At 38.5% G+C, this 25,758-nt stretch overlaps 1 protein-coding gene and 1 non-coding gene across 3 annotated transcripts in view; both read right to left on the bottom strand.

Annotated features, from left to right (window-relative positions):
- Positions 1 to 25,402, bottom strand: part of GYS2 (glycogen synthase 2) — a 43,285-nt gene extending 17,883 nt beyond the window's left edge. The window contains exons 1-11 of one of the 2 annotated variants that reach the window (XM_008140478.3): positions 25,282 to 25,402; positions 18,029 to 18,210; positions 15,579 to 15,770; positions 13,111 to 13,293; positions 7,309 to 7,453; positions 6,698 to 6,815; positions 6,392 to 6,512; positions 4,184 to 4,290; positions 3,486 to 3,545; positions 2,321 to 2,399; positions 1,001 to 1,114 (exon numbers count right to left, since the gene is read on the bottom strand). In XM_008140478.3, the coding sequence (XP_008138700.1) occupies positions 1,001 to 1,114; positions 2,321 to 2,399; positions 3,486 to 3,545; positions 4,184 to 4,290; positions 6,392 to 6,512; positions 6,698 to 6,815; positions 7,309 to 7,453; positions 13,111 to 13,293; positions 15,579 to 15,770; positions 18,029 to 18,210; positions 25,282 to 25,402 (1,422 nt within the window). The remainder of the gene's footprint in view (positions 1 to 1,000; positions 1,115 to 2,320; positions 2,400 to 3,485; positions 3,546 to 4,183; positions 4,291 to 6,391; positions 6,513 to 6,697; positions 6,816 to 7,308; positions 7,454 to 13,110; positions 13,294 to 15,578; positions 15,771 to 18,028; positions 18,211 to 25,281) is intronic. The other variant, XM_054719225.1, reaches the window with a different exon arrangement.
- On the bottom strand, positions 1,936 to 2,096 carry LOC114231310 (U1 spliceosomal RNA). The gene has a single exon (XR_003617264.2). It is a non-coding gene; the product is annotated as a U1 spliceosomal RNA (small nuclear RNA).
- Positions 25,403 to 25,758: the final 356 nt, after the last annotated feature.

The following is a 25,758-nucleotide window of genomic DNA, read 5'->3' as shown; positions in this document are numbered from 1 at the left end:
AGATAGAAACATTTAAGAACATCAAAAGAAGACCTGGTTAAGGCAAAGTTGTTTTTTTAATGTAGAGAAATTCAAAGAATATTTGTAAACAGCAAGGAAAAGAGTTGTCTTTTATTGCCTACACTATAAGAGGGGGTAAACAGGCTGAGTTTCCCAAGAATGTGGGAGGGAATGAGATCCTATAAAAATCCTTAGGACCTCAAGGAAAGAAACCCAGAATAGGTTAAAAAAAAAAATCTATAGTTGAGGCCAGTATAGAGGGACACTGAAGGAGTTTATACTTTTGAATTCTCAGTTATGTCATCTGCTAAAGGTGAAAGAAAGAAGGGGAAGGGAAACCTTTGAAAAGATTGGTAAAAGCTTGCGACACCTTGATCCTGAATACTGGTGAATGAAATTGAGTAGGGTTAAGCAATTATTTGTCGACATGTTCACCAATGCCAACCACATTTAGCAAATGCCTGGAACAAATAGGCCCTCAGCAAACATCAGAGAGGTTAGGCACCACAGTGGTAGAAACCAGGTCTTATTCATACATCGAGCACTGTGCCTAGTCATTGCAGAAACTCGAGTCAAAAGTATAAATTGGTCTATAGAAAATTGCATAAAAACATCATTAGCCACATTCTTTAAAACTGGAAACTTCTCATATTTCCCCTTTAAGTTGAACATTATCAGAAAGAAACAAAGATAATTCATGTAATCTCAGAGATTTGTTAATTAATTCTTAGAACATATTTAAATCATTAAAAAGTAGATAACCTCCTTATGCTTACTAACAGATTGTACAGTGAAAATAAATGTTAGAATTATGAATCAAAGCCATAAATATTCTTCACTTCTCAAGAATCATACCAAAATAGTCATTATATTTTAATTACCCAAGAGAGGAAACAAAATTAATTTCCTTAAGAAAACAAATAAGGGAGGCATCTAATAAATTCTCAGTAAATATATTCTATGTTACCTTGAAGTGACCTACAGAAACAATTAGTTCTACCTTAACTCTGTCTGTGCGGCTGTTGAAAAGTCCAATCCGTCTAATGGTGCTGAGGATGGGGTCAGTGGAGTCATCCATCATGTTGTGAGTGGTCACTGGAGGCAAAGACTGTCGCTAAAGTAACGGAAGAAAAATGTCAATTATGGAAAGAATTAATGTGTGACTAATTTCAACAACAGGTCATTGGCAACATGTCACACAACGTTCCTCCAGTCTTTTGAGACGACACTAATGAGGATGACTAAGTTTTGTGTGTTTCAGAGGAGGAAAATGGGTTCAAGCGCTGTCTTTGTATATGGTGAACACATGCTACTTTTGTTTTCCACCTGCAGCCACTATACAAAAGGCCAAGACAGCCCTGGCTGGTTTGGCTCAGTGTATAGAGCGTTGGCCTGCGGACTGAAGGGTCCCAGGTTCTATTCTGGTCAAGGACACATGCCCTGGTTGTGGGCTCGATCTCCAGTGTGGGGAATGCAGGAGGCAGCTGATCAGGGATTCGCTCTCATCACTGATGTTTCTATCTCTTTCTCTCCCTCTCCCTTCCTCTCTGAAATCAATAAAAATAATATATATTTTTTAAAAAAAGGCCAAGACATCTTGCCTGCTCCTGGGACTTACTTGGAATATGAATGTCCTGAAATCTTGCCTCGAGAGGAGCTCCTCTTTTAAATCCTTTCGTGGGGCTACCCTCCATGTCTGATCCCTCACTATTATGACAAGAGTTGGCTGTATGCCTAACACAACACTTACCTTTTCTTCTTTGCAATTATTCTACTTGTCTGAGAAACATTCACATTTTCTCTACTGTAACTCAAAATTCTATGCTTTTTGAAAAAATTAGGTTTTTATTGTCATTGCAACATACACTGCTTTTCAATTGGATATAATGGTTCCAAATTATTATTATTATTATTATTATTAATTATTATTAGTGCCAGGGGAGAGTGCAAACACAGTCCCTCACTACCACAAATTACGCAGTTGAGTTTTCTACATTTGGGGAAATCACAGGTGTCGGCACACCCAGAATGCAATGAGTGAGCCTCGCCCTGGGAAAACTCTTAGGGTCATGGCATCTTCCCTGATAAGTAAGTATCAAATAAATTTTTAAATTGGATACAAGAAAGGCCCTGTATCCAATCTCTTTTATGAACCACTCATAAAAGAGAATACAAAGTTGACATTTAGGTGAATACAGAAGAATGACTTTCCAGTTCTTGAGTTTTAAAATTTCCCCAATTAGCCCATTCCAATAAATTAAAATATTGAATACATTGATTTTTAACAATGGGAAGTGGTAGGCACTTTTTTCTTTACTACCTGAGTTGAAAAGATGGCTCTTTTCATTATTGTTAGATCATCTCGATCCAAAATATTGTTCAGATCAGGAATTTCTCCTCTGTGGGAAAAACAATGTTAATAATAAAAACAACTGGCACTAATTCGGTGCTCCCTTGTGTCAGATACTGTTCTAAGCACTTTAAAAATAAAAGTAAACATAGTTTCCAGATGAAGCTCACAGACAAATTCCTAAAGTGTGAGGAAGTTTGATAAAAGATAGCATTGCCCCAGCCAGGTGGCTCAGATGGTTGGAGTGTTGGGGCTCATACAGGAGGCAACCAATCGTTGCTTCACACTTCAGTATTCTCTCTCTCTCTCTCTCTCTCTCTCTCTCTCTCTCTCTCTCTGTGTGTGTCTCTTTCTCTCTCTCCCTTCCTCTCTAAAATCAATAAGCATATCCTCAGGTGAGGATTTTAAAAATAGCATAAAAAAATCAAAATTGATTTTTATAGCATTCATGTTCACCATCAGGGGACACTCTCATTATGTTTTGCCCATTTCTGAGTACTACATTCTCGAGTGGCCATAACTTGTCCATCTATAAGTTGATACTTTTACTGGTAAAGAGAAATGATGTTCACCTACTACCATGGGTCAGGAGACAACATAGTTTTCTCTTCAAATCACAGAAATAATCATGAATTTTAGTATTATTAGGTTATAATACATTTAAATTTGATTTTGTTATTAGTCTTTATTATATCTGTAAATTACATATCTTATTTATTATTTATAAGTAAACACATGCTCAGTAATATTAATATGTTAATTAATATTCATTAATATGTTTGGTTAATAAATATATGCTAATTTAATATGTCAACATAATTAATATATTAAGTCAATATATACTTTGACTTAAAATGTCATGAACTCTTAGCTTCAGATTGGCATACTAACATTTAACAAGATTTTCATTGAATTAGAACCTACCTGCATATATAAATATGTTCTCATTTGTAAAACCTGTTTACAAGTGTTTGTCAGATGGATAAAAGAAAACCTACTGATATGATGTCACACATCTTCAAAGGTTATGAATTCCTTTATATTCAGAACAACATAAATATATTATACCATTGAAACTGTTAAGTTGGAATGTGACATCCAAATGTTTGAGGTGGTAAGTGTTCCAAACACCTACCTTAATAAGGCGTCATAGAGTTTCTTTCCAAACTTTTCCTTCACAGAATGTGCAATGTCCCTGATTGGGGGAAAAAAACCTATAAATTAAATAGTGTCACAATTTTAAATTTTTACTCATCATGATAACGCTGTTGTTTCTCTTTTGTATAGACGCCTATATTATCTTCGCATTTGCCAATTTAGCTTGAGTTAAAACCTCCAGAGCTGAGGCAGCAGAACCCTGACCAGCTCACATTGTTTAACTTTTTTTTGTTTGTTTTGCTTGATGATATTTAGGGTAGGGCTGAGGGCTAGGAAGGGGAGTGGATGCAGGTATAGATATAACAAGATTGGGAATGTGTTGATAATTGTTGAATATAGGCCTATGGGCATATAAGAGGTCATTATACTAATTTGTTTACTTTGCCATGTTTTTATTTGCATAATAATTTTTTTAAAAAAATTCAACCCATCTTTAAAGAGTTCTACAGAGGCTTTATCCTTCCATGGTATCCTATTCCAAAGTTTTTATTGTAACCCAGTTGTGTAGCCATTACATAATCTAGCATCATAGCCCAATGAGAAGAGAACCAACTAGTATTTATGCTATAATAATCTTAAGGAAAAAATAGTTCAGGAATATATATCAGAAATCATGCACACAAACATAATCCTTTACAGTCATTGCTTGAGAACATTTACACAACGTGAGATTACCAGAGCTGCTTTCGCACTGCCTGGCCTTTCAGGGTTTCCACGTTGAAGTTGTTGGTCTTGGCAGGCATAATGAAAAACACCACCACTGTGACGTCACTTTTATGCATCTAATGAGGGATCAGAACACACAACAGAGTCAATGACCAAAGAGGAAATAAAACGTGTGGCAGATAGACCTTCAATTTTGAGCAAACAGTGTTTGAAAACATCTTTCGGTGAAAAGAATACTTTTTGTGATTCACAGAAAAATTGTACCCACCTTCCTAAGACCTTTTCAGAAAACTTACTTTAAATTGGGCTTTCAGTAGATGTTTGTTGATTAAAAATTTTAAAATTCAGACAAAATATTTTCATGGCATGAATCACCTAAAATATCTAGCCATTGATATTGTTATCACAATCTTCTCTGTAGTTAAAAAAGTAATACAAATTTGAGCTAATACTACAGGGTCAACATTCACTCTTTAAAATTTAAGATTGGAAATTTAATGAGGATTTAGTTTTGGTTTATTCTATTTTTCTCCCCTTAGCTTATATACACTGATTTACACAAAAGATTATTTACATTTTTTGTCAAATTTCTTGATTCTCATGATGCCGCATTTTGGTTTTTTAGCACTAAGGTAAAGAAGCAAGCATATTTTCAGCAATTTTGTTGTGGCAGCCACTGTGCTGGATGCTTTAAATCATAATTCACCCCAATCCTTGAAATCGCTGTGCGCAATAGATGTCACTCTCCTTGTTTTACTGACATGAGAAGAGAGGCATGGAGGTTCCATATAGACATCTGACACCCTATCACAGATTATTGGCAAAGCTGAGATTAGATTGACTCTAAAATCTGTGGGATTTATTTTTCCTCTTCCCACAAATACCATTGGCCTAGCATCTCTCTCAGAAGGAAATGACATATCAACAGCCATGGGAATGAAAGCATAAACTCAAACCATGAACAGATGAACACTCATATGTTCTAGAAATTACTATCTCCTGAGTGTGAGGCATTTTACCACTTAATCTGCCACCTCTGCACTCTAGGGCCTGACAATCTATTCAAAAGTCTATGGAAATCTTAGTGATTGTAAATTGTGTTGCTATGAACATAGGGATGTATATATTCTTTCTGATTGGTGTTTCTGGTTTCTTGGATATATTCCTAGAAGTGGGATTACTGGGTCAAATGGAAGTTCCATTTTTAATTTTTTGAGGAAACTCTATACTGTTTTCCACAGTGGCTGCACCAGTCTGCATTCCCACCAGCAGTGCACGAGGGTTCCCTTTTCTCCAAAACCTCGCCAGCACTTGTTGTTTGTTGATTTGTTGATGATAGCCATTCTGACAGGTGTGAGATGATACTGCATTGTCGTTTTGATTTGCATCTCTCAGATGATTAGTGACTTTGAGCAACTTTTCATATGTTTCTTGGCCTTCTGTATGTCCTCTTTCAAAAAGTGTCTATTTAGGTCCTTTGCCCATTTTTTGATTGGATTGTTTTTGTTAAGTTGTATGAGTTCCCTATAAATTTTGGAGATTAAACCCTTATCAGAGTTAACATTGGCAAGTATGTTCTCCCATGCAGTGGGCTTTCTTGTTGTTTTGTTGATGGTTTCTTTTGCTATGCAGAAGCTTTTTATTTCATAGCAGCACAATTTACAATAGCTAAGATTTGGAAACAGCCTAAGTGCCCATCAGCAGATGAGTGGATTAGAAAACTGTGGTACATCTACACAATGGAATACTACGCTGCTGTAAATAAGAAGGAATTCTTACCATTTGCAACAGCATGGATGGAACTCGAGAGCATTATGCTAAGCAAAATAAGCCAGTCAGAGAAAGATAAACATCATATGATCTCACTCATTTGTGGGATATAATGAACATCATAAACTGATGAACAAAAATAGATACAGAGACAAAGGAGCATTGAGCAAACTGTCAAACCTCAGCAGGAAGGCAAGAGAGGGTTGGAGGGGGCGGGGTAAGAGATCAACCAAATGACTTGTATGCATGCATATAAGCATAACCAATGGACACAGACACTAGGAGGGTGAAGGCATGTGCCAGGGAGGTGGAGGGGAGGCCAGGGAGAGGTCAATAGGGGGAAAAGGAGACATATGTTCTACTATTTGTAATACTTTAAACAATAAAAAAGAAAAAAAAAAGCCTATAACACAGGAAACATGATGTAACATCATAGAGCTTCCTTACCCTCAGCAGGAAATTGAGCCTGGATAAGGATTCTAGGAAGATGTCAGCTCCTTTGTTGGAAAACTCATACCTCCCAGCAATGAAAAAGAACAAAGTTTTTTCAAGATCAAAGTCCAGATGCCTAAAACAAAACAAAACAGTTTCAAATGAAAGAAAGCACCAGCAACAAAATGTACACAGGAATCCTGTGAAAGTACAAAGGGGATGGGAAAGATAAACATGTACTGTAACAGCACTGTTTTCTCTATATTAGAGAGCCCTAAAATTGCACCCTGTTTTTTTTTTTAAGAAAGAAAAAAAACATACCCATAAAAATGACCTCGAACAAATTCTTGTATCCTAGCCTTGTACATTGCATGTAGATTTTGAAACTCATGCATTGCTGAAAATTTCTTAACATTCAAGCCATTTGGAGTAACTACATCTGGAAAAGCAAAAATAAAATAGTTATGAAAATGCTCTTTTGAGAGAGGATACCATTGTAGAAAAACAGCGTGTTTAAAATTTATATAACGTTTGATTCTATTAACATCTCTAGGTTATGACTATCATAGAATTGAAAATTCATAAATGTTCACAATACACTGTGGAAATAGTAAATGAGGAGTACATGACCAAAATAACATCGGTACAATGACAGTAAAGTTAAAAGCAATAATGACGATGATTATAGTTTCATTGTTTACTATGTACCAGGCACGGCTCTGAATGCTTCACAAGGTAACTCATTAAATCCTTGCAACAACCAATGGAGTCGGTGCTCTCATTTGCATTTTCAGCGGCAAAACACTTTTTTCTCTCTCTACTGTTTTATGCTTTTTGTTTGTTTGTTTGTTTGTTTGTTTGAAGCAAAATCCTCATGCTCTCTTGTCGTTTGGAATTGAAAGAGGAGTGGCAAACGCAGGTGTAAACATTACCAGGCTTTCTCTTCAGCATGTGCTCTGCCTCTACTGCCGTTATTTCAGAAACCGTGGTGAACACGTGCGCACAATGGACCGAGGCCCGCTCCATGCAGTACCGGTGGTAAATCTGCCTTTCCCCGGCCTCTTTGTCTATGTTAAACTGTTCAAAACAAAACGCAAGCACATATACATTTGGCGCACACTGATTCTCCCACACAAGCAAAACAAAATCACACATTGTTCATGTTGTGTTCCCAAAGGGCCGTGTGAAACTTGATGCCCACATAAAAGTAGTGAAAATTTTTATTTAAACCCATTACAAAGTGCAGAGCTACTTATGCTTAAACAGGTGTTGCTTGCCTCATTTCTGCTTCTAAACTGCTATGTAAACCCCTGAGTAAACGACATTTCCTCTTTGTTATAATCACATAGAAATCTTGATTTTCTTTGGCATTACAATTATACTTTTTACTTATCCCACATTTTATAAATACTGAGCTGATTTCTTTCCCCAAGGTCCTTATCATGTTTTGCCCATACACAAGGAAGTAAAGCTGACATTAAACTTGTTACAAAAAATTAAGTTAATTATTATTATTCCTAACTCACTGAAAGGAAGCCTGGCAAAGAGAAAAGACAAACCTTTTTCCATGACAATTGTAGTCCTACCACTATATAATTTCAAGGGTGTACAGTTATTTTAATTAGATAGTGTGATAGATTATTCTGGGTATCTTAACTTAAAAATATACACACAATAAGCCAACTCTCCACAATTAAATAGCTGGCAACAGATGCGGACTTTTGCCATTTGGCTTAGTTACTGAATATTATTTCTAATATAGTTGCTATGAAAGCAGCAGTGTCTAAGAGAAAAAAAACTATATAGTTTCTGGCCTTGTATCAGCAATGAACTTTTCATATTAGAAGCTTTTCAACACTATGCATCAGACATTCTTCTAAGCAGGACATCATATTTAATCCTCATAAACCACTGAGACACTTATTTTGTCTTCATTTTATAGAGGGGGGATCGAAACTTTTAAAGGTTTAAGAACTTGTTCAATGTCATATTTGTATCTTAGCAGAGTCCTATTGATCCAAACCAGTCTGACTGCAAACTCGTGCTCTCACCCGCTTTTATATCATTTAGTCTCTAACTCAATCAATAAGTCAGTCCCAATAATGAATGCACCATAGAGAGGAAAATACTAAAAAAAATATTTATTAGGTGAGTCTAAAGATTAGAACAAGGTAATTCTTAGAATAGTCTCTCTTGACTGTAATATTTACAAACATCTCTCTGAAAATGTTTGAACCAGGGCTCTCTCTATATGGTATCCTTGAATCAGCAGCAGTTTTTCTTAAAAGCTTTTTATGGCTGGTCTTATTTATTCAACCAAATTTCTCATTCAACCAATATTTGTGGAATAGTTTATGTGTTTCTGTTACCTTCAAATAGTCTATAACTTAGTAAGCAAATGAGTAAAAATCAGTCAGAAATGAGTAAGTGCCTGAGTAAGGTATAAGATCAGAACAGGATAGGGAAAGTATCTCATCTTATATAATAAAACCCTAATATGCAAATCGACTGAATAGAGGAACAACTGGTTGCTATGACATGCACTGACCACCAGGGGGCAGACGCTTGACACAGGAGCTGCCCCCTGGTGGTCAGTGTGCTCCCATCTTTGCAGGCTGGTGGGAGCCTGTACCAGGCCTCTATCCTATCTATTAAAAGAGTAATATGCAGATTGATCATCACTGCAACACACAATATAGCTGCCCCCATGTGGTCAAAGATCCTGCCCTCATGTGGACACAAGATGGCCACCACAGATGGCCAGCAGGAGAGGGCAGTTGGGAGGCACCCTGCCTGCAAGGGAGGGCAGTTGAGAAGGACCAGGCCTGCAAGGGAGGGCAGTTGAGAGGGACCAGGCCTGCAAGGGAGGGCAGTTGGAGGTGATCAACCCTGCAGGAGAGGGCAGTTAGGGGTGACCAGGCCAGCAGAGGAGGGAAGTTGGGGGCAAACAGGCTGGCAGCAGAGTGGTTAGGGGGTGATCAGGCTGGCAGGCAGAAGTGGTTAGGGGCAATCAGGAAGGCAGGCAGGCAAGCAGTTGGGAGCCAGCTGTCCTGGATTGTGAGAGGGATGTCCGACTGCCCGTTTAGACCCGATCCCACAGGGCAGTCGGACATCCCTCAAGTGGTCCCATATTAGAGAGGGTACAGGCTGGGCTATACCCCCTCCGTGCACGAATTTCGTGCACTGGGCCTCTAGTACTATATAAGTGTTCATATTGTCAGCATGACCTCTAGAATGTAAGATTTTCAAGGATAAGAACCATGAGTTATGCATAAAATAGCATTTGGACTAGGACATGAAAGTTTAATTTGGGGAAAGATTATTTTAGGCTGAAAAATTAACTGCCCTAACGAACAAGTATATAAAGTCAAATGAAATGTGCAGAAAATAGCAAAATGTCTGGTGTGACTGTGGCATTGGGTGTAGAATGTAGGAGACATAGTAGGGCGACATCCCGGTAGGATATAATAGTGACAGATCCCAGAATTTTTTGAAGACACGGCTAGGAATTTAACCTTTGTCCTGTATACAATAGAAAGACTGAATGGGCTTGTTTAGAGATATGGTAAAGACACAGCCTGTGTTTAAGAAAAATAACTCTGGAAAAGTATGTTTCCTATCTCACCGAGCTTTTGTAAAGAGCAAATGAGGTAACAAGTCAAATATATATAAAATTGCCTCACACATAAAAAATGCTCAAGAACTTTAACTATTTTTATTATTTATTGTTGTTGTTGAGAATAATATGATTTCATGTATGGGGCAGCATTTAATATTTAGACATGCAGAGATGGGATGATAGGTTTTCTAAGTGAGTAAACCAAGTACACAAAGATGCATAAGATGCATGTCTAGGTGAAGACAGGCACTTGTGCATGTTTCTGTCTTTTCCTGGCCCCGTATCTTTTAGGCCTGTAGTATGTATGCCTGGTCACCCGTGGCTTCACAGCAACCTTATCTATTTACACATGCTGTCTACTTTCCCCCATATTCATGACAGCATGTTAAAATCTGTCTGGTCATTCCGACATCTAAAATGTATCTGGGCCTGGTTCCTTTGACAGTGGTACTTCCTTCCCTGGGTTTTCCTGTATCTCATAGCCTTTTGTTGTATTCTGGATAATGTGTATAAAAGAACAAAGAATGAGGTATAAGGTTACAGTGGAGGGTAACCTTATAATTGAAGTTCACTAAGTCAACCTCCTACCATCACCATTTATCCTCCTTTTACTCTCTCTGACCTCTCCCCACTCCCTCTTAGTTATCTAGCTATTTTAATGGAGGGAAAAGTTGACCCATTACTGGACTAATAAGAATAAATTTAAAAATACCTTGAAGAGTCTCAGAAATTCATATGCTGGCTAGAAATGGTTGGAATGCTATTTCAGCTAATACATTTAACTAAAAACTTAAACCAAATTCAAGTCTTTGTGAATTGGCTAGTAACAAAAAAATGTTTTCAGTTAGGAATTATTATTTGAGTCAGTAGTTTTACTTTCTGCTCTTAGAGAATTTGAATACTTTTATTTTTATTCTCATTTCCCCACTCCTACCCCATGTTCATCTGCCTGAGCCAGCACTTACTGAGGTAGATGTTGGGTCTTGTTTCAAAGACTAAATTCTGACTCATTTCTTATGTTGAACTTTTAAAAACTTTCCATGTATATAATTTGGTATTTTTTTTTTAATGTATCACCCAAATTCTAAACCCTATGTGAGCATGGGGAGAGGCTCTACTATGGAAAATGATTATAGGGTATGTGTTTTTTCTGTAAGAAATGGTTATGAGTTTAACTCAAAATCTAGTTCTTGACTACTTGTTATTTACCAGTCACTCTGCTGGGCAGGGCATTTTACTAGAACAATGGGCTGGGGTCTTACTTCAATCAGTGAGGGGCTTTTAGTTGGGGAATATATAATCCTATTTGAAGACAGTATGATATAAGTACTGACCTTTATCAAGAGGATAAAGTTGTAATATATAACTATATATACTACCATGCATTTGTTCCTTTAAAAAATAATAGCTGAAGTATATTTTTAGTTGTTTTCTTTAATTACTATATAATGCTCTTAAGAATTCTGCAGTAAAATATTTGATATGCCTCTCTAACATTTTTTCTTTCACAAAAATCAAAGTTTTCCCTTCTCTAGGAAACATGGTTGGTGAGCTTACCACAGATCACTGGTTTGCCCTTATTAGTCTACCAATATCATATGCCATTAAAAAATTTCCCGGCTCTCCTGACTTTCTGAATCCTGTGGTGACTTTATTTTAAATGTACATCTTATGCTTACAATTAGAGGCCTTTAGAGTAGGTTGACCTTTTTATAGGTCAACTCCCTTTAGGACCATTCATTGTTTTGCAAATGTTAAAGTTTGTCAGAAAAAAGCTTTTCTGCATTCAATGACAAAGTGTCTTTGAGATAGTAGTATAACTTTTCACAACCATTATCTAAATGTTATTTACGTACTAGAGGCCCGGTGCATGAGATTTGTGCACTGGAGGGGGGTGGTTCTCTCAGCCCAGCCTGTGCCCTCTTGCAGTCCAGGACCCCTCGGGGGATGAAGCCAGCAGTCAGACATTCTCTCGCAGTCCAGGGCTCTCTCAGTCTGGGACCCCTCACTCCTTACCGCCCACCTGCAGCGGAGGCAGGAGAGGCTCCCCCCACTGCCGCTGTGCTCGCCAGCCATGAGTCAGGCTTCTGGCTGAGCAGTGCTCCCCCTGTGGGAGCACACTGACCACCAGGGGGCAACTCCTGTGTTGAGTGTCTTCCCCCTGGTGGTCAGTGTGCCTCATAGCGACCTGTCGTTCTGCTGTTCGGTTGATTTGCATGTTATACTTTTATTATATAGGATTACACACACACACACACACACACACACACACACACACACACACTATTTCATAGAATCCTAGCACTTTTTAAAACTGGAAAGTCTTTAGAAATCAACTTTCCAACGTACTCATTTTCCTGACAGTAAAATAGAACCTCTAAAATAATAAATTGATTTGATTGGCAATATAGAAACCAAATCTACAAAACCCCTGATTTAGTGGTATGCACATGCTTTGTTGATATTATTGGCATATGATGTAAAAGACACCCTTTAACCTGATTTACTGGTAACTGATGGGAAATAGAAGGAAGAAGTCAAAACAATGACCTTGGGTCATAGAATCGGGCAGTGTCCTCAAATGAGCAGACATAACCGGTCACCAAGGATCCACATCCCTGTTTTTAATACCTTCCGTCTTATTTGACCTTGACAAAAACCCCACCTAGGCATTGCAGAGTTACAGGAGAAATCTGACCATTTATTCACTTGGGAGAGAGAGGAAGCAAGGCTCATGCTGCAAGCTGTGTGTCTAGAATCCTGGTTCTCCACCTGCCACTCAGAGCTGTGTGTGATACAGGATCCTCGCAGCATTTCCCAAGCTCCAGGGTAGACAGGAGCCCAACCTGTGTCCGCAGTCTTACCCTCCCCACCCCCACTCCTTTGACTCTTGGAGCTATTGCTCCAAAATAGACACACGCGCCTCTCTGAACAAACCCTACGAGTCTCTGTCAAAGGGGCGGCTTTGTCATGCATATTGATTAGTTAAAAGGGCATTGCTGCCATCTCGCTGGCAGATGAAATGTCAAGATCAATACTTCTCATCCTTCGGCTTCCAGGATCAGAAAAAAGGTGGTGAGGGGGAAGGTAGTAGGACTATTTACCAACTATTTACCTTATCAAGATGGTTGTAGAAATCAATGTTTGCCGCGCAGAGATACCTCCCAAGCAGTGTGGCGTGAGTGGTAAAAATTGTAGCGATAGGAAGGTTCCGGGCTCGAGAAAGGATCAGTCCAGTTCCGGCCTGCCATTCGTGGAATTGGGCAATGACATGTTTACCGTCTGCATGGTCTGTCACCTACATCAGGAAGGAAGCATTTAGAAAAACTGTCGGTGAAAGTGAATCTTGCTCATGGCCCACAGCATCAGGAAAGTTATCCTGCCTGTAAGTTTTAGCTCAATTTGAAAGGATCTAACTATGAAGCATGCAGGTTTAGCAAGAGTGATTTATAGGATTCAGTGGCATAAAGCCCAGGGGTCCTCAAACTTAGCCTACCTCAGGTCACCTGGAAGGCTTGTTAAGCACAGACATCTGGGTCTCATTCCCAGGTAATCTAATTCAATGATTCTGGGCTGGAGGGGGGGGGGGCAATAATTTTCATTTCTTACAAGTTTGCAAGTGATGATGCTACTGATGGTCCAGGAAATACTCTTATTTTATTTTTTATTGATTTCAGAGAGAGATAGAAACATCAATGATGAGAGAGAATCATTGATCAACTGCCTCCTTCATGCCCCCTACTGGAGATCTAGCCGGCAACCCAGGCATGTGCCCTGATGGGCAATGGAACCATGTCCTCTTGGTTCATAGATCCATGCTCAACCACTGAGCCACACCAGCCGGTCCAGGAAATACTCTTTGAGAACCACTGACTTAAGCTAAAACCTTTGTATTTGCAAGTATCTGCTCTTGCCTTGGCCAGTGTAGTTTAGTGGTTAGAGCATTGGCCCTTGACCTTCCGCCCCTGGTCGGCACCTATGGAAGGCAACCAATCAACGTGTCTCTCTCTCTCTCTCTCTCTCTCTCTCTCTCTCTCTCTCTCTCTTTCTCTCTCTCTCCCCCCTCGGTTTCTTTCCCTTCCCTCCCTTCCACTCTCTCTAAAAAGCCAATGGAAAAATTATCCTCCAGCGAGAATTAACAAAAATAAAGTATCTGCTCTTCACAAAGTTTTTCACAGCTGTGAACAGCACAGATCACTGGTGCAGCAGAAGCAGGTGACAGCAGAAACAGGACCTGCCCAGAAAAGCCTTGGGGTTTTTTCCGTGTCTTTGTTTACCCTTTGAATAATAGACAATCTCTGTTTCCGGAACTGCTTTACTTTAGAGGAAGTCGAGCTCTTACTTTCTTGCTTCTCTCCCTTCTATTCCCTTTAACAGAAGGATGACAGCAGACACAAACACATGTGCACACACCCACACTTGAGGCTGACTTCCGCCCTGGGGGCAGTGGCTCAGGGAGGCAGTTTGCAGACAAAGACACTAACAGATACTAAAACAAGATTTCATGTTGGCCATTTGCCCAGATCTGCCAGCACCCTCCCCCTCCTTCTCCTACTCTGTCACCAACACAAAGCAATAGGACTGCTTCTCCACCCTCTCCTTTACCTTGAGGCAGCCCTTTATGGCTATGGACTATGATTTAATCAGTAAGAAAGACTGGCCAGATGGAACCCACTCCCAACACACAGATCTGTGATTTGGCTTTAGACCACACCCCACTTTGCTAGGGATGCTCTTCCTTCACCATCTGATTTTCAGGTTAGGCATCATCATCTTGAGATAATGCAAAGAAGGTGAAGAAATCTTACCGCCAAGCTTGGAGGACTTAGGAGAGTGCAGGCTTGGCTCACTGAAAAAGGACTAGTTTGGCCAGGCTGGCTTGGCTCAGTGGTTGAGTGTCAACCTATGAACCTGAGGTCATGGTTTGATTCCTGGTCAGAGCACATGCCCGGGTTGCCAGTTTGGGGCATGCATGAAGCAGCCAATCAATGATTCTTTCTCATCATTGATGTTTCTCTCTCCCTTTCCTTTCCTCTCTGAAATCAATAAAAATGTATATTAAAATAAATAAAAAGGACTAGTTTCTAATATTCTTTTTTTTTTTCATCTATGGGATATTTCACTGCTATGGACTCCTTAGCACCTGCTGGGATCACTTCAGCACTTAGCTAATGATAAAAATATCTAAAAGTCACTGCAATTATACAAGAACGCATGCATACCAAAACCAAATATTTCAAGCTATTTTCTTTCCATTGGACCTATAATTCATATATATAGTCCATGATGTATACTATTTTTTCTTGCGCATAGATTGAGTATCATCTATGTAGTAGCAAATATAATTGGATTTTATACACATCATTCTATATATTAATAAGCATTACTATTACCCCAGTCCAAAGGCTGATATTTAATTTGAGGAAGGCAGAACGTTTTCTCAGAAATGTACTAGGACAATCAATAAAGGCATCATCTCAAAATTTACTTAATCTAAAGGTGATGGGATCATTGCTGGGCAATGCTGGGCACAGAACACAATTGTGCTGCTCCTCTGTTGTATCACTATACAGTGAACTGTACCTCTTTTAAGAACCAGGCCGTTAAAGATCCAAATATCAACATGTCGTTGGCTTCTCGGTCGTGATAAGGAATGCCGACACTGCACGCTTCCCAGAGGTCACCCTTCCACCTGTCCAAATTCCAAGCTGAAAACCCTATGTCAAAGAGCACCACGTAAGGACTCCCCTCTATCAGCCATCTTCCAAAATGTACCTGCCATGTAAAGAACACAGAGCCATGTAGGAATGCTAGGTAACTCAGCTGCAGATGCTGTACAGAAAACCATGGTGATACCACGAAGCACCTGATATGGAGTTAGAATGGGCTTGCATTCATTCATCTAAAAAATTTCCCTGCTTGGGAAATGCTTTTCATTAAATTCAGTCATTAAAAAAAAAAGTATCATCACTCCTTTGACCTTGAGCTCACGGTTTTAGGATTTAATATTATAGTCTATGTTTTTTATGATAGAATCAAAAGTTGAACTGCTCTGTATCTTTAGCAACTTGCAGTTGAATATACTTTCTACTGTGCCACTTATTTTTCTTTATGCAACAGGAGTTAACATATTTCCTGCTAGAAAACGTTTTTTTTTCTGTTGACAAATGTATATGATTTCTTCGATTTCTCCTATAAAAACGAATGTTACTGGAAGTGTTTCTCAGTATGGTTGCTGCCAGAAATCTTAATTAAATATATTGCCTAAGATACATTATCTCATTAATGTAGCAGCCCAAAGTCTAATCCTGTTACGTTCGTCAAAGTGACTGTCCATCAATTCAGTCAATTGCACAACTACCCCCAAGACATTTGCTGATTTGCCCCATTGCACAAATGCTGAAATTAAACACCGTCTTCATCTATTCATCTTCCTGCACTTTCACTCAGGCTTCTGATTGCTGCTGGAGAGAGTCACAGTCACATACATTTGTGACATTGAAAAGTCATGACTGTACATCAGAGATGTCCAGATATTCTTTATCTCTTCCTTGAACAGTTTTCAGAACTTCTTTCTTCAAATTTCTTACTTTAACACTTGCCTCCTAACTTTTGTAAGATGACCTTTAACTCCTACTTCATTAAGATCATCAAATACATTGAGTGAGACCACACTGAATCCTTCATTCACCCCTTATTACCTGTTTAAGTGAAAGGAGAGAAAAGTGATCCTCTCACTAGTGCTTTGGGTCTTGTTCCCGCTCCCATTCTCAGTGGCCTTCCTTTCTTCAATCATTCATTTCTTCTGAAGTTTCAACTTCTCCCTGTCTGCTAGATATTTCTTTTTTTTGTCATATAAATATGCTCAGATCTCACTTACATTTAATAAAACACTAATTCTCAAAATCACACCACTCTGAAACTACTTAATTTATCTCAACTCTTCAGAGAAAAATCTCATAGCCACAGCTTTTATACTCTTTTCTCACCATTCACTCATTCCTCAACCCACAGCAATCTGATTTAATCTCCCCTTCCTTTGAAGCGTATCTAACAAGGTTACCAAGAATGACCTTAATATTGCTAAACCAAAATGTCCCTGGTTCAATCCTTTGTTGACTTGGTTCCTTCTTCATACTTAAAACCCTCTTCTCCCTTGTCTTGACCTCACTATTCCTGTTGTTACAGCAACAAATTCTCAGAAATCTAGTGGCTAAAAGGACACAAAATAATTATTTTATAGGTTAGAGGGTTGTAGTGTGAAATAAATCTTGTGGGTTAAAATCAACATGTTGGCAGAGTTTCATTCCATTTGTCGTCTCTGGAAGATAATCTATTTCCTGGCCTTTTCCAGCTTCTAGAGGCCACCTGCATTCCTTGGCTAGTGGCCCCTTCCTCCATCTTCAAAGCTCATCATGCCAACCTCTGTTTCCATTGTCACATCTCTCCAAGTCTGATTCGACTGCCTCCCTCTTATAAGGACCCTTGTGATTACATTGGGCCCAGCCAGATAATTTCCCCATCTCAAGATCCTTAACATAATCACATGTGCAAAGTCCTTTTTGCTACAGAAGGTGTCATTTTCTTACGTTCTGAGGATTAGGATTTGAACATTCCTTGGTTCTACATTGCTAGCTGTGCTTCTACTTTTGCAATCTCTGACTTCTTTTACTGTAGTTGTTCTAACATATTGACATCTCCAAGGTTTGGCTCAAAATGTGCTTTTCATCTATAAACGTCCACAGAAAAATACTATGAACTCGAATTATATACAGTTTAGACACAAATGCCTTCCCCAGAAATATCTTTACCCTATAAATTCTGCTAAGCTCTAAACCTATTAAGTTACTAGATATTTATATTGCCTCAAAATGTACCTATTTATAGTCAAGTTCATCATCTTTCTCACAAACCTGCTCCTTTTCCCTAAGTAGAGGGATGGTCCTGTCTTGGGAGCTGATGTGAATTGTGTCTGCTTGCCCATTACAGTTTACTGAGACTTGTCAAGTGAAGTGTTGGTCAGCATCCCTTACCTGGCAGCCATGTTTATTCATTACGTCCACTGCTCTTCTAACAGCGTCATTTGCAGGTTCACACTTTTCCACCTGAGTCTTCATATTTTGCTCAAAATATGGACCAATCAGAAAATAATTGTCTCCCCATTCATCTGCTGTTGTTCTGGCCTTTGTCTGAATCACAGTATAGATGCCACCAACTGTTGAAAAGAAAAGGTTCCATTATCATTCAGCTTAATAATTCATTTAAGTGATAAAGGCATGGAATTGAGTTCCCATTTTTTTTGTTATTTAGGAAACATCAAGCACAAGGGTTCATTTAACTTTCTAAAATAAAGTTTTTAAAGACACTAACAAATAGTCACTATTCGTTCCATTTGTGCGTATTTTAAAGCCCCTTCTGGGTACATGTCAGAGAATAGCAGATTGGCAACAGTAGAGCAGTACAAACATTTCAAAGAAATCTGAAGAGACAATTGGAATGAAGCACTTGGCTTAATGCTCCATCCACATTGAGGTGTCAAAATGGGGCAAATAGCCATTGTCATGCCATTAGCCCTCAGCAGCAGTAGTCACCTTTCACCCCTTCTCTGACAGTGGTCCAAGAAGGGGCTAAGGTATATCCAAGTAACAGCCACTGCTGAAATGATGAGCAAGTTTTCCAAAGTAAAGAGCCACTTCCATTCCAAGGAACAAAGTGAGGTCAGTTTTGCCAAGAAGAACGATCTGATAGATTTTGAGGGGGAATGTTTGGCCCAACTCTCATGTCAAACCCAATGACACAAATACAAATTTTCATATGGTATGACCTTCCCCACCTCCTCTGGCATTGTGGCCACCACTATTAAAACACAAAGCCAAAAAACATGTGTACTATTGGAAAATGTATATGCCCTTGGATCCAGCATGTCCACATATAGAAAATTGTCCTGGAGGAAAACAAAAAGAGTGCCAAAAGATATATGTAAAAGAATATGTATGGAGCATTAGAATTTTGAAAATTATAACCAACTTAAATTGAACTAGTTAACTCACTTAACCTAAGGCTCAATTAGCTCATCTATCCAATGGGAATTTGCAAAGGCAACTAAAAAGATTTTTCTTTAAAGTGTGAGTCACATTTTAGCAACATATTTACATATATATATATGTATATATATATTTATATATATACTTTCTTCAAATAATTTTTCATCTTCAGTTGACATCTTCCCTTCATCTTCATCTTATCAGGGAGAATATGTTCTCAGGTTCTGATGGCACATGTTTATCAAATGCCTTATTCACACTTCTACTCTTATTTGCAACTGTGCATCTTGCCCAGAGATCTTAGAACATCCTTGTTTGTTAGATTATGTGTTTAAAATTTAAATACACTTGTGTAAATGCAAACACATTCTTATTTGCTAAAGGACACAAGGGGGAAGAGAAATTCTTTATTTGAAGAAAATAAATGGTTAGATTTGGGAATTGAAATGGAAAGATAAACACAGTTAATTAATTTGCTACTTCCTTTTCTGATTTGAGGCCTTCAGTCTTCATATAGATAGTCTCCAAATAGCCTTACAGTGTTCATAAATACTATGGCTATGTTATTTCAGTCTATCAGGAATAAAAACACAAAATTTAAAAATAAAAGTCCATGCCATCCTGGTTGAGGCCCGATTGTAAATAAATCTTTTCTCCCAGACATCTCTTTGTACAGTCTTTCTGTGGAGAGGACCTCTTATTGCATTTCATATTCTCCAGCACCAATTTAGCCTCTCCCTGCTCTTCCCATATTCATATGCCAACTAGTTTCCCTTGATTTTTACTCGTTTTCCACAAACTCCTATATTGGCATGCTAATTATTGATGAGTATGACAGCATAGACATAGGGTCATTCCCATTTTCAAATTTGAGGTATCAAGCAGAGGTTCACCAACACATACTTTTTATTGAGTCATTGTTTTGTCATAGCATAAATCACTGAATTTGAACTTACACTTCACTTTCAAACATGTACTTTGTATTTTATTGATCTTCTTTTTTTTTTCCTGAAACAACATGGAAAAGTATCTTTAGTGTGAGGGCAAAGTATCAAGCCTTTCATAAGAAAGAAAAGATGAGCTCCCATGGCATATATGTCATTGAGGTAGCTACAACCCCAAGTATCCATCTAGAAACTGCTGATGTTGCTAAAACCAGGATTCTGAAGTAGTGTGAGATATGGACAGCAGCCAATATGACATTTTATACAGGAATATAAATTAGGAGTATCTTCACTATTTGATAAATGTTTAAAGGTTACAGAATTTGAAAGTCAGATGACTTCAATATGCATAGCTAATAATTGGACCCTTCTGTCTTAAGACACAGTTGCAGGAGCAGGAGGAGTCATTATACAGTTAGAATATCATTCTTTGAGGCAGCAGGGCTGATAGGATAGAAAGTAAATGTTACTGGTGACAATGGTCAACAAATGTTTGTGTGCCCAGCACTTTGCTGGATCTGTAGTTCAAAATCAAAGCAGCTTCAGTCTCAGGCAGTGGGAGGTGAGACACGTAGAGCAAGACCACATGCACACCCCTCCCCGGATCATACATAGTGGCAGCCCATGTTTTATACAGGAGGCGCTCAGACATGGCAAGCAGGATAAAAAGGAACTGAGGAGACTAGGTCTCCTCTGAAAGCTATGTGTGTATCAAGCATGTTTTTTTCCATAGATTGTGTGTTTCATGTGGTGTCGTTTAAGATTCCCTTGACATGATCACTGCATGTTCACACCAAGGAAAGGAACCTCAGCCCCAAATTACTGTCACCAATGACTGTAGGGACCCTGTTCCATAGCTTTTTGTTCACTTTCTGCTTTTGTGTTTAAAAACTGATTCATGGAATCACTCAAAATCAAAGCAAATATGATCATGAATAATCCAACACACTCCTTTTATGAATAAATTTTTATCCTATATAATAATCCTATATAATAAAAGGCTAATATGCAAATTGTCCCCTTGACTGGGAGTTTGATCAGGAGTTCAACCAGGGGGTGCGGCTGGCTGTCCAACTGCCCGTGGCCCCTCCCCCGAGCTGGCCCAGCCGGATCAGCTGCAATCGGGGTGGGTGGGCCAGACCCCACCTGTGCACGAATTTGTGCACTGGGCCTCTAGTGAAGAATAATAAGCTAACACCTACAAAGTGTTTATTTAATGCTAGGAGTTATTCTAAGTGATTTACAATTGTTGTTGTTTTCATTTTCACAATATCATTATAGGTAGATGCTATCATTATCTTTATTTGTAGATGGGGAAACTGAGGCGCAAAGAGGCTCTGAGGTGGATCCACCATCACACAAGTAATGACTAGACTGGGATTCCAGTTCAGTCTGATTCCAGGGCCACGGGCTGTGGACAGCAAGATTGTAAGTAATATTGCTGAGCAACATATTGATGGATCTTTAAAGATGATGGTAAGAGGGACAGAGGAAGAAAAGAGCAGTGTCACAAAAAATAAACTCCTTCAGATGTTGAGGAGTTTCAAAGCCACTTGGAAAACAATACTTAAAGAAAATCACTTTTTAATTTCAGCTCTAGGCACTTCTGAGTTAACAGAAAAAGGAGCCCAGGGGTTTAGAGGAAGTTAGAGCAGTGGTTCTCACGTTAATCATTGAGGCCTTTAGAAATCTGATGAAAACGTTCTGCCCTCTTCTCCAAAACAGCACTCACAGGTAGGAGCACATATTTTCAGATACAATATTCTGAGGTTTACCAACGCTTTGAAGTCCACTTTTATCAAGATCCCCACCTTTAGAATACCTGCCTCAGAACATGGACTTGCAATCATGCTCAGTTTCTACCAACCCCTTTTTGATTATAGTTTTCTGAGTTTTTCCACGTGCTATTCATAGCATACCATGTGACCCAGAGCTAGTGATGGGGCCTAGCTTAAAGGAGGGAGCAGGCAGAATTATGTCCAGCAATATTCTGGCTTAGGGCCAAAACAAATTGTTTTTAGTTGATTTTAAAAGAGAAGCATTCATTTAGTAACTAAATTACAGAAATGTTCACATATATTACATTAGCATTCATTCTTTTTGACAGTATTCATTAAACTCTTTTTAATGACCCTAAACATCCTCAACATGGCCATTGATCCATAGTCTACAATGATTTGGGCAAGTCTGTGCAGGAGAAATGATTGTGGTAAGAGGTTTGCCACAAACCCCAAACTAGTTAGAACCCTGCCCCTGCCCCCCACTCACATTATGTAGTCTTAGAGCATCTTGTACTTACTTTTACACTCATCACACTTGACTATAGTTGCATGTTCAATGTCTACCATCCTGCAAGTTTGCAAATTTTGGAAGACTGGGAATCAATTTTATTTTGTTAAACTCTATGCTCTTCATCTCCCAGTGCCTGACATGTAATAGACACTTGATGAATCTTTATTGGATAATAAGTGGATTATAATAATAAAATGGATGAAGTGATAAAAGCAACACATTTCAAGAATAACATGAACAAATGGAAAAAGTTATTTTAAGGTCAAAGAATCAGCATCCAATAATTTAAATATAACTCTTTCATTTGTTATAGTTTACACATTTTCATTGTTTGCTGGCAAAAGTTTGCTGGTAAAGGATTTATTTTTCCTTTCTAAGAAATCTTTTGTGTTCTTGGATCTAAATACATTTCCTGTTTGCCACTACAAGCCACTGTAAGATGGCTGAAGCATATTACGCTCATTTCATTCATGAAGAAACTGCTATTCAGATAGTTTTCTCGAAGGGGTGGGGAACATCCATCAGGCCTGCAGGCAGGAGGAGGTCCATGAAATCATTTGGTCTGGCCCTGCCAAGGCATTAGAGGTGAGTTAATTAAATGTCTGACCAAACATAGCAGGCTAATTTTCAAGTTTATAATTTTGTATGGCTCGCAAATGATGGTATAACTAACCAAATGGCCCTTGGCACAAACAGGGTCCCCCAACCCTGGTTTAAGGGATGTTTTTACAAAGTCTCAGGAATCTATGATCTTTGACTGCAAGTCCAGTGTTCTTTCAACTGTAGAAAATTTCCTTAGGCAACGGATGTTTTAATTTTTCTCTTTGTGCGGTAATTAAAAGAGCAGGGGACTCAGAGGAGACCTAACTGCTGGTCCCAACCCTGTAATTTACTTGTCATTAAAGCCTGTGCATGTCTGTTTCATCCATGAGGAGTTGGGCTCCTGATCGCTAAGATGCCTCATATCCTGGCTATGAACTGGAGGGGAATAAAAGTTCAAAGTAAAATTTAAAAAGAAACGATGGTGTCAATGTATTATCAGAGGTGAGCACAACAATTGTCCATTCATATAAACATCTCTAAAAAAAAATCAGCCTGTAATAGATATTAAAATAAAGTTATGTTGGAGATGTTTATTTACCCAAGATATCAACTTGGGTAAATCACATTGTGGGTCCCTTGGCAAGACAACAAAATTCCCTTTCTCTTGCATGGGAACTAAAAGGAAATAAGTACAAAGGAAGCGTAGAGGTTGAAAAGAAATGTATTCATTCCTTCATTTAAAAGATAAAAAGAATCCCTTTGAGCATTTTCTGTGTGCCAGGCACCGTTCTAGGCCTGACATCAGCATGCATGTCATCAGGATACGAGATCCATGGATAACAGCTTTCACCAGTGTGTGCCCAGCACCAGGAGACAGTGTTCCATTAAGGTTCGTTAAATGGAGAGACCAGGAGGAAGCAGAAAGGGCTGTCTGCTTAGGTGCTGAAACTCAAGCAGACATCTCCTGAACTGTTTCCTGGTGCTAATAAGTCCCTCCCATTTTTCCACCAATAAGCTATATTCTTGAGTTCCTGCCTACTCTGTAGAGCAAACCTTTATTTAAAGGCACAGTCTTAGATGTATGTGTAACAGAGATGGCTCTGTCCCCAGGAACATGGGGCATATTTAAAAACCTTGAGACTGGAAAAAAGAAACAGGGATTTGTAAACAGGTATTTAGAAACAGGAATTCGTAAAAACACTTCCCTTCTCCATAATATGGTTTCTGTTCTCTTTGCTTTCTCCTCACTAAACTGCAAAAACAAAAAAAAGACCGTGCTTTGTTCTCTTACGTTCATTCTGTGCATTTCTACACAGGCAGACGTGATTTTTAATTTTGATGGTATGATTTTATGAAAGCACACACATGAGAGCTTTGAACATGTAGCATAAGGTGAAAATCTGAACAGATGCCAAATATAATTCCTCCACCTTTGAGGTTATGCTGGCTCTTATTAGCCAAAAGGAAGTAATATATCATATTCATGTTATCATTTCAGATCCTTTAAATTCCACAAGTTGCCACTGACTTTTACCCATCAATCACCTGGCCTGGTCCTTCATGATCTTGAAGAATTCAACCTTCAAAACTTACTTTTTCTTACTAATATTCTAGATTTTTAAACTAGAGAGTATCAATTCATAAGGAATTTCTTTTTCTATAATTTTACAGATTCTTTTCTTATTAAAATCATTTAGGTTGAATACTCCATTTTGCCTTCTTCAATCTGGCACAAATGAGATTATACCTTATTGGGAAATTATTTTAATTTTGTTAATTTGATTTCATTTCTTATTTTATAATTCCTATGTATATGTTATTGAAAATCACTTTTGTTCTTCATAATAGGAGCTCAATATTATGCTTTCTGAGCTGCTTCTAAATTAAAACTAATTCCAAGCTAATCTTGAATTATAGGAAACATTAACTATTTAATAGAAATGCTATCAGTATATGGAGTTAAAGCATTAATTGATCCTGATCAGGTACAGTCCTCCCTAAAATAAAGTACGAAGTTGTGTTTTGTGTTGAAAACAAAATCATAAAACCAAAAAAAAAGCAAATATTAACTTTTTATTTTTCCATAATATGGATTTTAAATTAAATGCACATTTCCTAGCAAAAACTAATATTTTCAACTTCCCTTCAGCACATATAGGGTGTCCCAAAAAATGTATACACACATTTTCAATAATTATAAAGGCAGCATTTTTTAAAATACATTTCATTTTCAACATTGAGCTATCAGCTACTAAAGTGTGTATACATTTTTGGGGGACACCTTATATATACAAGTCTAAGTTTTCATTGCCTGTTGAAGTAGACACAATTAACTATAACCTAAGCTTATATTCAGTTTGAATGCCTACTTATTCACTGGCAATTCATTTGATTAATTCATTGTCCTAAATCTACATTCTTCAGCAATCTGTCAAAGAGCCACCTTCAGGGGCCAGTACAAACCTTTATTGGTCACTTCCCAAGCAACTTCAAAGAGAAGCAAATCTTCCACGGGAAGTTCTTCAACTTCCCACTGGGGAAGCCCACTCAGGGATGTCACAGATAGGGACCGGCCTCGGAGCATTCTTCTTCCAGTCCACTGTTCGATTTACTCTTTCAATTAACTGTAGGAACCGTGCGCTTTAGAGAGTGGAGGTTCAAAGCTGGTAGATCTCAGGCTTGGATAGCTTTTCGTAGGAGTAAACCAGCAGAATAAAATCTCATCTGCTTCCCAGAGAACTCACAGCTGAAGGAGGAATTGTCCAGTTCTTTTTGCAGTCTTCCTAGGTGGGTCCACTGAGGACAATATCTCCAATCAGAATCTACGCAAAATACCCAGAGCTATCACAAGTAAAACCCTCAGTCTGGGGCTTAGGCAAGCAACCCTCCTGATAGTGCCATCCTCATAGGCTGATCATGGTACATGTCCAGACCTTTAGC

The sequence above is a fragment of the Eptesicus fuscus genome, chromosome 7 (genome assembly GCF_027574615.1).
Source record: "Eptesicus fuscus isolate TK198812 chromosome 7, DD_ASM_mEF_20220401, whole genome shotgun sequence".
Lineage (NCBI taxonomy): Eukaryota > Metazoa > Chordata > Mammalia > Chiroptera > Vespertilionidae > Eptesicus > Eptesicus fuscus.
The sequence above is the reverse complement of the archived record's forward strand: the minus strand, read 5'-3'. Positions and strand labels throughout refer to the sequence as shown.